At 42.5% G+C, this 16,125-nt stretch overlaps 1 protein-coding gene across 1 annotated transcript in view; it reads right to left on the minus strand.

Moving 5' to 3' along the window:
* ZDHHC2 (zinc finger DHHC-type palmitoyltransferase 2) overlaps window positions 1-15,318 on the minus strand; it is a 35,371-nt gene extending 20,053 nt beyond the window's left edge. Inside the window, exons 1-3 of the mRNA XM_036382018.2 lie at window positions 15,160-15,318; window positions 4,984-5,010; window positions 1,864-1,958 (exon numbers count right to left, since the gene is read on the minus strand). Of these exons, the coding sequence (XP_036237911.2) occupies window positions 1,864-1,958; window positions 4,984-5,010; window positions 15,160-15,313 (276 nt within the window). The 5' untranslated portion in view covers window positions 15,314-15,318. The remainder of the gene's footprint in view (window positions 1-1,863; window positions 1,959-4,983; window positions 5,011-15,159) is intronic.
* Window positions 15,319-16,125: the final 807 nt, after the last annotated feature.

Genomic DNA, 16,125 nt, shown 5'->3' on the forward strand with positions numbered 1-16,125 from the left:
CTCCACCCTTCCTGACAAAGCCCACAGATTCCCAGCTGAAGCTGGATATTCACTGTTTAACTTGAGTTTCTCAGGGCCACCATTTTTTTTCCCCTTGCAAGAACACTCTTACCAACATTTGAGTTGATTTATATTGGGATACATAAGATTTCTCACTACAGAAACTTAGTTTAGAATACTTTTTTTCAAATGCTTATTTGACGTAAACAGAGCTGCTGTTCCATCTTTTTTTTTATTGCTCCTCAGAGTAGTCCTGCACCTAAAACCTTCATGCCAGGGTACCCATTTTCACTCCCATCTTCATGCAGTGCTTGTATAAAGCTGGTATGCACAAGTAAAGAGCAGCACACACTACACTAAAATCCATCAAAACCTACTTTACATGTAAAAGTTTGAAATAAGCTTAAAAGAAAGCTGTGTGGCTTGCAGCAGCTGCAGTATTCATGAAAACAAAATGCAAAAGCTTGTTTTTCAGTCCTTAAATGAGTATTTGGTAGCTCAGTTCACTTGAAAAGACATCTTTTTCTATTTGCAGACTTATCCTATAAAATGGAAGCTAATCAGTAACTTAACATTACAAACTACCCTAATTCAATTTTTAAAATACTGCTCTAGTAGAATAAGAAAAAGACATGGAACAACAAAGATATCACTTACTGCCAGCAACACTGTGTGAATTCAAACACCACACATTGCTTTCTATTACTCAACTACAATGCTTTTCCTAACCCATTTGAAATTCTCCAGTAGCATTGTATGATGGATTTGGAATTGTACTATAATCAGCAGGATTTGTCAAAATGCTTTCATTGGCATCAGCCCAATGATTTGAAAACCCTTCTAATTATCAGTACAGTCATCATATACATGCATACATTTTGCTATATAATTTCCAAATGAAACAGGTTTTTAACTAATTTTGTTCCTACCCACCCAGGCTATAGTAAAGAGTGCAGTGTGAACCCCAGTGAAGATTAGTCTGGCAATTAGTCTGAATTATTTACTTGCTTTCCCAATTACATATCCTAGTAGCAAATGAAAACTATTTGGAAAGGGACCTCCACACAGCAGACAATAGAAATCACAAGCTATTCATTTTAGGTTGAGCTAGAGTTGAGTCCATGCCAAAGTAAGTGTTTGCTTTGTGGGTATTTCCAGCTACAGGACAGGCACAGCATGGCTCCTCCTGACCTCAGAGGTTGTGTAACACAGCACCTACTGAGGACTCAGGGGCTTCTGTACAAAGAATGGAAGGGGCCAAAAAGTTGTGCTAGCTACAAAAAGCTGCACGAGCAGAACTTCCAGTGGGGCCATTGATGAAGAACCTTCCCAGATCTCTTTTTTCATGCGGCTGTTCTTTACCAGCTCCCCTCCTGCTTAGCCAGGTGTGGCTTCCCACCATCAGCTAGCCTAATGTGCACCCCCACCACAATCCAAAAGCACCTTCATACCAAAACAGATGGGGAAGAAGTTTTAGTTCAGAGGACAACAGACAGATGCCGACAAGAAATATAAGCCTTAAACACAGGGAAATAAATTTTTGCCCATGTAAAAGTCTGATATTCCCAAGGCAAAGATTCAGGCTGCTAGTTCAAATAACTCATACTTTTCAAGTGGACAGGATTTTTTCTTCTACCATAAATATCTCATTTTAAAATACCTATCTAAAAAATTAGAGAAATTGTTAATTTTTTTTGTCTTGGTCACTACACTGATTGCAATCTGACTCCTATTAAGAAGCTGTAACTGTCATTTGTGTTTTCCTACAGAGTGTAAAACTACATGAGATCAGAGACCAAGTTGTTCAAGCACTACAAAATCAGACATTTGGCTAGGCTATTTCATAAACAAAAGTTATCTTACTTCTTTTGAAGGATTCATTGGTAGCGTAAAGATTGTTTTCCAATATGACCAGACGAACAGCATGAAAAATATGTGGTAAGCAACCAGGCACACAACTAAAATCAGAAGGGAACAGAATTAATACAAACAGACCAGTGATATTGTAGTACTTACAAATAGTGCCTGTAGGCATCACAGATAGTTCTCTAACAGATGTAAATACAGAGGCTCTGGAAAAGCTTTGCCACAAAAATACTGCACTGCAACTTTACATAAGACAAATGCAAACTGTGTGGGGAAAGTCATGATACAGTCTACACAGATTACAGAAGTTTGAGGAAAATGCTTAATAGCCTATTCCAGCCCCATCATTAATTAGCAAGCAGTCTCCATAACACATTTGTTAAACCCTAATTAACTGATGCATCTCTGCCTTTTGGCATTATAGATCTTGTAGGAGACTGCTAGCCATGCAAACCCCCCCCCTCTGCCTCCCTCCAGCCAAAGCCCCTACCCCCAAAGGATGTAAGGGGACAATGACAAGTGTGAGGGAGTCTTGGGGCAAATATGCACATGATACCTGAGCAGTAATCATACCCAGTTAATTTGTTTTTCTAGATTTTAGGAGGGAGGACAGTTGGGTGGTTTTTAAAACCTACAGGTCCTTTAATTCAAGTGTTCATTCACTACTTAATATTCTTCACAGCCAGTCAGCATTTATTCTTATGTTTTTTAAATAGATTACAATCAACCATCAATCATCAATCACTTACCATGCTGAGTTTTTTACTAGAATACAAAAGGTAACAGTAACTTTTCCAAAGAGTCTGCCATAGGTTGATAGGTATTTCCACTTAAAAGCTCTCACCCTAGTCAGCAATTCACTACAGTAAATAGCAAATCAAAAATTCATATCCCCTGATTAATTTACTCTATCAACAAGAAAAGAGTATTCTTCCACAAATTCATATCCTCAAAAAGTGTCATAATGGCAAGCCTGTGTACTTTCACTCCAGGATCTGAAATGCTGCCCCTGTATGGTCAGCTCATGGAGTCTTTTTATTGGTCATATTATTCAGGTCTAGAGAATTCTTTATATCACATGCATGATGGTGCATATAAATGCAGGAACAGTTGTCTGGTATGTTCTTACTTTTTGCAATTTTGCCTTAAAAGTTAACACTGAATAAGTACTTTGGGTGTTGAAGTTTGTGTATCAAAATAGCAGGAACATTTCAAATATTTACTGTTATTCACTAAGCTGTTAAAAATAATAAACAAAAGCTAATAGAATCTGAGGAGCGACTCTGTACAAAGCTTTTGGGATGACAGTGGCAAAGAGGCATATGCCTTGTCTATAAACTGAAAGAAAAATCTTATCAGCATAAAGAAGTGATAGAGCTGGACTCCACACAAAGCCCAATACACTAGATGACCATCTAGTTATTGCACAAGCATCTGGACAGGAACAGTCCCCACTTTTATCAGAATATTTCTATAAGCTCTAAAAAAAAACCCCAGATTTACTCAAACAAAACCAGTATTTTTTTAAACAATAGTACATTCATGTCATATAGTGAGAGCAAAGTAGGACAAGTTACCTCAGTTTTGTACATGATGCACTTACTGATCTGCATTAAGCATTTTATTGTTGAAAAAAACTCTCCAGTGACTGACTGACATTCATATATTAAAAAAAAAAAAGGGCCTAACACCTAAAGACATTATCCAAGGTTTTCCCTTTGAAATCTGAACAAGCCTTGAGCTCATCTTGTTTGATCTTGAACCTCAGCTCCGCAGCCTGGCCCCTGACTGGTCACTCCTCCCAGGTTACCTTCCCACCAGTTTCCCTGCACTGGGATGGAGACCCTGGGCTACCCAGCTGCTCCACCAGGCCTGTGGCTGCTGAGAGTCCAACACAAGAACTTCATTTCACTTGAGCCAGGTAAAGAAGAGCTGTCTGCTGCTCACTAGCACAAACCTTTCTATTTTACACGTTTTCTGGAAAAAAACCCCACCAATCAACCAACCAAGCAACCAAAAAAAACCCCAACTCAACCAAACAAAACAAATCCCAACCCAAATGGTGCATCCCTTGCTTGAAGGCAATCAATTTACAGCTAGCTAGCACAGCTAGAGTTGCCTGGAAATTGGGGCAACCTGTAGGACAGCTGAGCCCCATTTGCCCAGGTTTTACTCCTGAAAAATCTTAGGGCAGAAGTGTAGCCAGGCTAAGTTTCTTCTGACTGGCCAAAGCACACCAAGGCCTTGAGTGAAAAGAAGGAAATTTAATGTTCCCCAACACATTTTGCTGATAATTCTAATGTGTTTTGTGAGCAATGCCCATCAACTCATTTTTTTTCCCCTCCCACAGAGGACGGAGCAGCAAGAAACTGAAATTCAAAGCCTGCAGATAACACTTCTACACTCATATGGGGGATGAGATCCCTGAACTGAAAAAAAGTTTTTCAAGCAAATTTCTTAATTGACAAACATGTTTTCTATGTGAGGGAGTTACCAATGACTTAATAAAATTTACTGGAATTACACAAACATAAAAAGCTCTTCCTCCAAAAGCTCTGCAGCCCTACACTTTACACTTCCATGTTGTGCTGTAGTATTAAAATAGCATCTGGAAAAAACAATCTAAACATGCTACAGCCTCAGGGAAGGAACTGTAGTGACTGCTAACTAGGTAGTTTTATAATATTCTGAGAAGGCTACATATCTGAATGATTCTATTTCTTTAAAAACATTAAAAAGAAAATGCAGAAAAAAATCACCCTGCATTTAAGTATGTTGTATCTACACAAATACACTGCTTTTACAAGAGCTTTTACAATCCTGCTTTTACAAGAGCTTTCCATAGTATGAATAATTTTTTTAAAATAAAAAAGTAAGGATTGTTTTAGCTGACATATCAGAAAGCCAGTGAGAAGAGTAAAAAAATTCTAATTTTTCTCTCCTCTATTTGTAATGGCTATGGCAATACTCAAGAACAGCAAGATAATAAAAGGTGCTGAGGAACAAAAAAAGTACGAATCTATTCTTTTAAGTTTGACTGTTTCTCAGTTCTACTAGTGAACTACTGTTCTATTCTGATGTATGAATTACACCTATAAACAGCTAATAAAATCTTACCTTTTTCTCCGATATTTGTCATTGTCACTGGAAAAAAAAAGAAAAAAGGAGATAATAAAAATCTGTGTTTAAATAGCAAATGACGTAACTCAATATTTAAACTTTTTTTTCAGCCAAAGATGGAAGAGTAATCATCAAACAATACACGTTTAAGGTCACACACTATGAAGCTTGTGTACATTTATCATGAGAATAAGTACACAGTATCAATTGCTTATAAGGTTTTTTTGGCTCCTCTTCCCAGGCTCATTTCCTGATAACTAGGACCTCCACCTATCTGAAGCTGCCAAAGTTTAATCCAAGAAAAGCCATCTCTGAAGAGCAGTTATTTCTTCTAACTGTGGTTGCACAGCTTTCACTCTTTATATTCTGTTCTTGCAGTGGAGGCATCAGATTCTAGAACTGGTTTTTGACAGCAATATTTGGTGATACCTTAGATCTTCAAAGCATAAAAACTGAAAGTAGACAAAAGTTGCATTTCCTTTAAGAAATTGCCCACAGATTACAAGACAGTAAGAGAGTGAGAAAGGGCAAGTGTGTCAGGCATAGAAGGGAGCACACAGATATCACATATCAGTAATTGCATTTTCCTCTCTTGGTCACATTATTCAAAATAACTATCCCACAATAGGTATCTCAGAGAGATCAGAAACTCCCAAGATCAAAACCTCTTTTCACCCAAACCACTCCACCACACATTTATCCATCCCAGTTAAGCAGTCTACAAGCTGTGATACACTGGTGCCTACAACAGGAGAGTAGATACACAGAGCTCTCATCCACTCCGTTTCCTAATAAAAATGATTGCACCAGGCTGATCTTCAAGCAGCAGGCACAAGGCAACTCCTACAGAAAAGCCAAAGAACCGTGCCATCTGACTGATGGATTAAACACAGGCTTGGTGACTGAGTTAAAGCCAGCATTTAAATACATCCTGCACATTGCAAGGGTGGACCATGGCCCCAGTGCTGCTCAACACCTTAACTAATGCTCTGGGAGAGTGAACACTCACAAGTCTGCAGATGACACCACCTTGGGGACAGCAGCTAGTACGTGCAGGACTTCCACTGAGAGGGACCACGACGGGCTGGGGGAAGGAACCAACGGGGCCCTTATGAAATTCATGAGGGCAAAGACAAAGTCCTGCACCTGTGAAGAAGCAACTCCGTGCAATGACACAGCCTGGGGGCTGCTGGGCTGGAGCAGCTCCCTGGAAGAAGCCATGGGGCTGCTGGTGGGCAGCAGAAAGGGCCACCAGGCACATGGGTACCTCAGCAGGGCACTACTGGCTGCTCAGCCAAGGGAAGGGTTTATCCCCCTCTGTGCAGCATTCATCAGACCAACCCACAACTCTGCTGGGATTTGGGCCCCCCAGCACTACAGAGACAAGTTCAGGAGGAAGTGATGAAGCAGGCAGGGACTCATCCTCTAGAGAGAGGCTTGTCAGCCCTGGAGAAGACATGGTTTTGGGAGGGCCTCCCAGGAGGCACTGAGGAGCTGGGCTCTTCATACTGGCACAGAGTGGGATGACAAGAGCCAGGGAGTGCAAGTTGAAATTAAAGGATCAGATCTGATAGAAGGAAAAACACTTCCACCACAAGAACCATTCACCAGAAGAGGAAGCTGTCCAGATATGGTGCACAGCCTCCACCAGTGAAGTTTTTCACGACTCGAGCCAATAAAAACCAGAAGAACCTGGTGTGACCTCACACCTAGCCCTGATTTGATCAGGAGGTTGGACTAGATGAGCTGAGGTCCTCTCAAACATGAATTATTCCACAATTCTGCAATTATAAAATAGGTCTATTAAAATGGAGATTTGACTATAGCTCTAGCAAAACAAGCATCTACCTTACCTGAGGGAAAGCAGTAAGCAATCGTCTTTATAAAGCTCCTCAAAAAAATCATAAAGATACCACAGAAGTTGCCTAAGCCACTATAAAATAGTATATTCTGCCTTCAGTTTTCTGAACTCTTTAGAATTTGATAAGCTGAATATTCACCTAGACAACTGCTAGAGAAATCTGAAGGAACACACATTGACTCTGAGACGCAGACATGCTCCCCTACAATAATGCAAAAGAACTGTAAAATTGTAAGAAAACAGCCACGCACCAGATGATTGTTTACAAAACAAAAGATATCTTCAGAGCTGATATGCAATTTAAAAGTGATGGAGTTCTCAGATTAAGATAAATCAGCCACTATTCAAATTCTGATTTTCTTTCTCCACTTGGAACGGTCAGCAAAGCATGCAGAAATTTTGCCAGTCTTCTTGCAGTAACTACTCTCTGCTAATTAAAAAGTCACAGCCAAGCACACATTGCAGAATCACCAGTTTCAAAACAAAATCTATTAAACCAACCTTCACAATAATTTGTGGTATTTTTCTCTCCTTACAAGGGAATGCCACAGAACACTGCTGTGAAAGCAACTGTAATCTTTTTTCCGCCCCTTATCTTTGGATAAAATATATTTATTATTGTGTCTGAGACATCTAAATTTTCCACAATGCCTATAAGTAAAGAACAGACAAATACAAATTTAGTCATTTCTACCACGCAGCAAAGCTTCAAAATTCCTGTCCACCTCCAGAAGGAAATGCACTCCTCAGAGTCTACACCTGCACAGGAGACTGTTTTCTCAGATTTTCCAGTATCTAGCCTGGAACCCAAATGCTCCTGACAGTCAGGACCACGAAGGCTAAAACACAAGTGCTGAGATGTCCAGTTAACCCCAGGAGAGTGAGAACAGGTTTTTAGGTTTTGGTTTTTTTAAAAATATATGTATCTTGTCATTTTAATTTCTTTTACCACCGAGTAAAAATCAGAAGTTATTTCATACGCTCCTGAGCTGCAACCACTGTACAAGACCAAAGCAGAGAGGAACCAGGCTGAAAAGAGATGCCAGGACCTTCAATCTCACCATCATTTTTCTCCACACATATTGCAACTGGTGCTTACAAGGAGACTGGCTGCACTGCCCAACAAGCATTCCCACAGACAGTGACAGAAAGGAACTATGCAAGACATCCAACAACCTGCATGAAGTGAAGTACCAGTCCTTCTGCTCATGCCTTTTTCAAATCACCTCTGGCAAAAGCTCCCAGGAGGAGGTACAGAGTGTAGGAAAGTAATGGACAAGCATCTTCAATACAACAGCACTAGAGAGGAAATGAAGGTGTGGTTTTTTTTTTTTTTTTGGTTGGTTGAGGTTTTTTTGGTTTGGTTGCTGGCTTTTTTTTGGAGGGGTGGGGGGGAGTGGGAGAACCTTTTGTTTTGCACCAATGTGGCAGAACTAACCAACAGGAAAAAAATGGCTCTTACAAATCAAACTCTCTCCTAAATTTCTCCTAAAGCTTTAAACTTTCTCAGTTGAATGACCATGATACAAAGACGGTGAGAGTAACTACAAGATGTTTACCCTAAGATCACACTAAAATTGTACTATTTAAGAACACGGAAAATAATTTTCTAATATGAAAAAAATCCTTTAATTTTGGATTTGATCAAAGAATCATTTGCTATTTTCCCTGTCTTCTGAATAGCACACGATATGTATATTTAAACCAAATTTTATATTTTTTAGTAGAATCATTTGTATCAGTATTTCTGGCACTTTTCTCATTTCTGTTTCAAGGGGTTACACTCACTGTGGTGAAAAGTAGGTCAGACTGTGCATTCTGTCATTAATAAATATCAGCTGAAATGCTGCAAATGCACTTGCTGATAGTTAAACAGCACAGAAATAATATGGGTTAAAAGCATTTATGTCTATGATGACTAAAATAAACACAAAGGACACGGCAATCCTAACTGCTAAGCAATTTCTGAGAGAAAACAGGGTAAATCCCTTTGAGACCAAAATGGAATGATACTCTTGTATACTCAGAGATGGAAATAATTATAAAAACATGACCTGTCTTCAGGAAATCATTAAAAAGTTACAGCTTTGTTTGCCTGAGATACTGCAGGGGCCAATTTCATTAAGACTCACCCTTGCACTGCTAGAGCATCAGGATGCCATTTACAGTTCAGTGCTAGCAGACTGTCACATCATTAGAGCCTCTCCGGTTCATTACGCAGCTCCCAGATGGTGCTCATCAGAACTAGGGACAGGCTGGGACAGACACAGGACTCCAGCCAAGGGAGATGCCAATTTCCTGAGCGAGCCACAAACATTGCTCCCTGCTTGCCCCAAGCCACAAGCAGCCAGAAACAGGAGCAGCACATTCAATAGTCAATGCCACCAAGCAGCCTGCGCTCGCAGAGAACAATTGCAAAGATGACAGAATGATGTGTTTCAAAAGGATCTGAAAAAGGCCAGGATGGCTTCCATCACCAACTTAATTTGCTAGGAAGAGAAATCACATCACTAGGCACCTTGCACACTGGGTCAGACCAAGTGGATTTCCCACTTCTTTGATTTCCACTTATTTTCTCTAGAAAGCTTAATTCTCACTCAACCATGTAAAAACTAGGTGGATGTCCATCTCCACATAGCTAGAGACATGGTAAGACACATTGCTAGCACAAACCCCAAAAGATTTTGAAAGATAAATTTCATATCAAAATGTGCATTGGTTTTGTAATATTAAATTTTGCTTGACTTCTAAACCCAAAGTTTCTGAACTGTAAATGTAATGACTAGATTTAAAAATAAGGAAAAAAATTTTAAAAAGGAAATGAGATAAAGCAATTAATATTTTAAAGCTGCAATGAAAGTGGATCTACAGAATTTTGCTATTGTATTTCATGTACGTTTTAAAAATATTTAAATCTTTGGAATGGGAAAACAAGATAAATCTGATGAGACTCTGCAGCCACATCTATAAATAGCTGGGTCTCTCAAACTTTTATGAAGTTTAACATCTTGGATCTGATTCACAAAACTAAGTACATGTTTTATCTTTATAGCATATTTGAAGCTGTAAAACACTGATCTATAGATGCAGTTTTACTCAGCTCTGTGCACACATAAAAGTGTTTTATAGTTTTGACAAGTGTCATTGCCTGCAATAGTCCTTTAGTAAAAATATCAGTGCTTGCAATAAAAACCTACCTCTCTGCTAGAGAGAGCAGTGATTTGCATTGATTCAGAGAGACAAGGTGCCTCCAGTGCTTTGTTTCAGAACAAAAGTAATGGAAATATTTTCAGGATATTTAAGGTTGGCATAGGTAGCCATCAATAACCCATACATTTGCATTTGATGGTATTTGCAAATGTTTCAGAAGATTCATTTTAACCCTGTGCCCATCAAACTGCACCACTGTGCACCTGTCCAGCAGCAGCTGCTATTTGGCACCTTTGCAGGTAAGGTCACAAAACCATTGCTTTTGTATAGGGTATGACTAAGGACTGACTTAATCCTTCTTCTTTACAAACTTCCCATTTACCTTCCAAGTCACAAAGACAGACTGAATGAAAAGTGTCCGGCTCTACCAAAGTTGTAGACTCTTGTGCTGCCAGTATTGCCAGACACTTTTCAGCAAAGAAAAACTGCACCCTAACAAGAACAACTCTTAAAGTTATGTATCAAGCAGTGTTAAACCTTTACCTGAAAACATAATCTTGTCCAGTAACTACATCTTCATCATAAACCTTATGTTTTCAACTTCAAGCCATGGTTTACATTTCAAGGCACAAAACCCACTGGGCACTACATGGAGAGATAACCAGCCCTGCTTAACATAGACATCAATTCTGTTCCAGAGCTGTGGAATGGCAGCTGCCTCCAAAGGTCTGAGAAAGCATTCAAATGAAATTTGGGAAATGCACAGAAGCACTGCTGGCTATAATTCAGAAGCCAATTTAACTTCAGCCACCAGTTTTGAAACTTTTCTCAAAGTAACCACAGATGTCAGAAGAGGGGGGAAAAAAAGAAGGTAGTATTTCCAAAATATGGAATAAAAATGCAAACTTTCTTGCACCAAAGTACTTTTGAACCTTAGCAGCTAATGTGCAGACAGGGTATTTAACCAGTGTCTGACTACAGCCAACTGCAATGTTACAATGCACTTGTATTTCTATAGCCAAACCCTAAGCTCTAAATGGTTACAAGACATAAACTGCAAGTACCATAAATCCTTTAATCTATCTGGAGAACATACTGAGCAAAGAGCTCAAATCCAGCTGACCAAATCCTGGGTCTAACTCTTTTTTTTTTTTTTTAGCTTTTTTCCCCCCCCCCCCCACCCTATCAGCTTCTATCTCCTTATTTTCTGCCACTTCTGATGCCCTGATGACACTCTGCCAAGCCCACAGGGCACGTATTAATCCTGCCTCTAAACTGTGATGAATTAAGCAGCTTTACATCCTGTTATAATTCCATCCCACTGATGGTTCACAGGGTCAAAAACCTCAATTCAGCACTAATCAATCTGATCCTCCAGCAAAAAACTTTCATGATCATTAACATCTTTAGCAGCTGGATGTCATTCCATGCTTTCTGTTCCATTTCGAAGGTAGCTGGGGACAGAAACCAGTCACATATTCTACACCAAAAACAAAGATGTGACTTATGAGCATTCCTGACAGTACTGTGAATGTCTTGTTGTAGCCCCTCTTCAGCTATACTGAAGTAATTTATTCTTTTCCAAATCAGGCAAATCACTCACCAGGTGGCAATATTTCCTCCCTTTCCCTTCACTGGAATAGTCACAAAACGCTTATTGCTCATTTGCTCCACAGTAAATCTATTTTCCTTCTTCAAAATTACAAATTCAAGCTGCATTTTCTGACAGGATTTCCTGAGCAAGAGCATTATCCTGTGAATTAAAATTAGTGCCATGTAAAAATGGATCAAAACTGAACAAAAACATCCATTTTCTATTGGATACAGATATCTACAGGATAACCCTTTCATCAGTTAAGCTGTTATTTTTCCTAAAAACATCTGTCACAACACTGTCAATTTTTTTACATTTTTCTTGTTATATGCACCTCCAAATCCTGAGCAGGTAGGCAAACAAAATGAAACAAAAGGATGCCAGTATCCACCTTTGTCAAGAACATTTCTGACAAACAGCTGTCAGAAACTGCAATAACTACTGGCTCTGCCCTACCTAAAGCATGGAATCAATAACTCCTCCAAGTCTCTTACTAACCTGAATTAGAGATGTATCTAAGAAGGGAAATATAAGATTTTTTTTTTCTTTGCATGTGAAGTATGCAAAGATTTTAATAAACACTGAATGTTTATTTTCAGGTTTTCATAAACAGTAAATCCAATGTGTATTTTCTGAGTATAGACACATGAATACAGGTGCTGGGGCAAAGTATTTCATTTGCACTTCATGTTACTGTTGTTCCATGTATCCTAGGTTGAAATTTCAGTAGCTTGAGCTATCAAAGTTCACTGCACTCACTGTGTGCTGCCTGTATCACCCCATCCTTTTTAGAGAAAGCTGTATCCCTTAGGTTCTCCTAAACACACTCAATTTTATAAGGGAAGGAACACTTAAAGACACAGTAATTTTAAACACAAAGTTATCCAGGGTGAAAAAAGAAGTACTACTACTAGACAGGGCTTGTGAGATGACAATACTGGTAAAATCAAGATAATTGCACTGGACTGGAGGTAAGCAATTTTTAGTTGAGTGCTTTAAGACCAACTCATATACACATTTAATTCCAGTATTCATCCTACATCCAGCAGAAAACTGTTTGCTAGTGCTCAACATCTTTCTCCTTGTTAAAGGTTAAACTGGCACAAGAACTAATAAAAGAGACAGAACTCTAGACATGGCAATACTAGTGGATTCATTTTTCTGTTTCTAAAATGCTACTCAATACTGTAACTACTCAGCTTTAGGTATATAAGGAATCAGCTTAGTAGATTTCTTAAAAAAAAAGACAACTCCTATAATGCTTGGATGAATTAAAAAAAAAAGACAATCCAACAGGATGAAATAAAAAAAACACCCAACAAATAAACTCTAACAAATAACCCCACAAATCCATTCAAAATACTACATTTGAAACACTTTCTCATTATTAAAAGCTCAAAGAGACCACTTACATTACAACAGCATCCTTGCTAGGTCCTATTGCACAACAGTTAACACTGTTCCCTGTATGTTGTCAGCCCCAGTGACAGAAAGCTGCAGAAAAAGCCCCAGCTATATACGTCCTCTTTAGCATTCAGTGCTGCAGGAATAAAAGCAGCACTGAATAGACAGGCTGGCTTCAAAGCACTGAAATGCTTACAGTCTATTCCTGCCGTTGGCTCTTGTTCTCGGAGTTGTTAGTTATTCCTTCTGTTGTTTACACTAAATATTCATTAGTAAGACAAAATATGAGCTTATTTTATTTTAATATGCCAAAAATGAGGGAAAACATCCAGATATAGATAAAAGATGGACTTAGTAGAGATTGTGGATGACTACTACGCTGAATTAAAAACCTGGTGAGCCAGCTCCCACTGGAACGTGTGGGGGTGGGTGGGAGACAAACAAACAAACAAACAAACAACCCTTGTCCATTGAGAGGAATTCAGTAAAATGTGCTTTAGCTGAGCCCCAGGATTTCACTTCCTCCCCCTCCCACTGCAGGCCTTTTGCTTTGAGGGGTTCTCCAGGAATCAGTGAATCACAGTTTATAGTCTGAAGCAAGTTTCAAGCATGTCATCTCTTTAAGAGGTACCTACTTTCAGGTAAGCTAAAACCCACTCTTTCTCTACTGTACAGTTATGTAAAATAAAAAATACAGTAGCATACTGAAGCAGTAGTGCCCAGAACAAGCCTACTGCACCTACCACAAGGCTGCATACATTAGAACATTAACTACAGAGAGGCTCTTCCCTGGAACATCCTTGCCCTCCTCGTGTCAGCTTACAGCTCTCCTTTCCAGGCTTGCTCAGTCAATTCCCAGAATCCTGGAAACAATTTGCTTCCTTCTGCTGGAGGTAGACACTTCATTGTTCTCTCCTGAGGGCACAGTAACTTTATTGAAGAGTGTTGTTTAAAATGAACAGATTTGAATAGCGTTTGCAAAGAAAAAAAATACAAAAAGCCTAACCTCCAATATAGGAACTACAGCAAGTCTTGATACAAAAACCAGAGGTGCTAGGCCTGGCAATCACCTTTTACTTAATCCCTCAACTGCTCAGCCAAGCATCCATAGGACAAAAATCCTACCAGTATTCTATATGCAATTAGAAAAAGATAAAATCAAAAATTAGGTACTAGACTGATGAGATTTTCAACATGAACAGCTGAAAACTAAGTACATCTAATTTACATTCCCGTGTGCCATTATGCCGACACTGTTACTGAAACATCAGTATGCCACACATTAGCCTCTAAAAATCAGATTCAATGATTTTCTACAAGATACACCGTAACAGAACCAAAATCAGAAAAAAACCTTCCAAACCAAGGGAGGCTGGTGAGCCGGTCATTTAATAAACCCTTCTGGCTCGGCTGCTCTAATTGACACAAATGCTCACATCACACCCAGCCCACAGTATGTGCTCAGGGACCCGCCTGTCGCTCAGGGTCAGGTGCCAAGGTGCGCGGCCGGGATGACTCCCCAATGTACTGGCACGCTGCCGACGACAAGGAAGGCATCAAGAACTTGTGACAGCTGGGCATTTTCTAGGCGACTGAAGGGTGGCACAGGGAGACTCGCGGATTTCATGCTACCTATTCCTGCTTCCACGTCCGCCCCCAAACGGCTCTGTACCTCTGTGTGTGTGTGTACATGCGTGCGCGCCGAAGGGACGGCGAACTCTGCTCAGACGCCGGCACGGCCGGTCCCGCTTCCCGTGTCGGGGCTGGGACCGGCCACACTCAGCGCGCTGCACGGAGGGAAACTCCCGCCTGTGGAGAGCCCCGAGCGCCCGGCTCCCTCCTGGCGTGGGAGTGGGAACTGCGCGCGATGGGTCGCGGCGCACATCGGGCAGCGCGGATGTCCCTCGCCCGCCCAGGCGGCCGGGGCGCGGGGGAACCGGTCCAGCCCAGCCCAGCCCAGCCCCGGACACGGTCCGGGCGTGGCGGCGGCGGCAGCAGTAACACCAGTAGCAGCAGCAGCCGGGGGGTGGTCCCGGCGCCGACAAACAACAGAGGCGGCCGCCCGTCCGTGCCCGTGTCGGTGCCGCCCGGCTGCGCTCCCCCAGCAGGGGCGGCGGCGCCCACCCGCGTCCCGCCCGCCCCCCGCCGCCGCGGCGGCACTCACGCAGGCAGAGCTGGGTGACATAGGCGTAGTAGGACCAGCAGAGGATGCTGGAGATGAAGAGCACCGGCACCCAGTAGAGCAGCCGCTGGCAGCGCCGCCGCACGCCGCCCCAAGCGCCCGGCGCCCCGGCTGCCGGCGGCGGCGGCGCCGCCATCTTCCCGCACCGCATCCCGCCGCTCGCTCCGGGGGCCCGGGCCCCGGCCGCGCTCCCCGCCGGAGCCCGCCCCGGCCCCACCCTCCCGGCGCGGCCGCTCCTCCCACCGCCCGCCCGCCGCTCCCCCCGGGCTGGGCAGGGCCGGGCAGCGGGGGCAGAGCCGCCCGAGAGCCCGCGGCGTCCCCGCGGGGTCCGGGTGTCTGTGCCGGGCTGGGGACGGGGACGGGGACACGGACACGGACACGGGCACGGGCACGGGCACGGGCGGCAGGTTCGGGGCGGTGGCGCAGCCGCCCCGCCCGGCGCAGGGCGCGGCTCCGGCCGCCACGTGCTGGGGCGCTGGGGCGGGGCGGGCGCCCTGGGCTCGACGCTGCTGCCCTCATCATCCGCCTCTGGTAGCGGGATGGCGACGCTTAGCAGCGCCCTGCGAGGGCTTTAAAACACCCGGTTAAAAAAGCGCTGCCTCGTTCGCAAATAACGCTTCGGAGTGCAGCGAACAAGTGTTGCGGGCCGCCGCGCCTTGGCGGGCAGGAGGCGGTGGGCGGCCGCTGTGGGCAGGCATGGCTGGCTTGTGGCTTTTGGCAGCTGTTCGTGCAGGGGAAGGTGGCGGAAGGTTGTGCTGACTCACCCTTCCCCGAAAGGCTTTCCATTGCACTCATCGTAATGAAACGCTTGTTAACTATAACAGCAAACCCAGCCTGCGTTAGGCTGTGTGCACCCTAATCGTTGCTGAATTATCATTGCAAAGTCAGTGATGTCGAGCACGGCCTGTAGTGTTTCTGCCATCTGCTAGAATCTCTCAGACCATCAGC

The sequence above is a fragment of the Molothrus ater genome, chromosome 4 (assembly GCF_012460135.2).
Source record: "Molothrus ater isolate BHLD 08-10-18 breed brown headed cowbird chromosome 4, BPBGC_Mater_1.1, whole genome shotgun sequence".
NCBI classification, from domain to species: Eukaryota; Metazoa; Chordata; class Aves; order Passeriformes; family Icteridae; genus Molothrus; species Molothrus ater.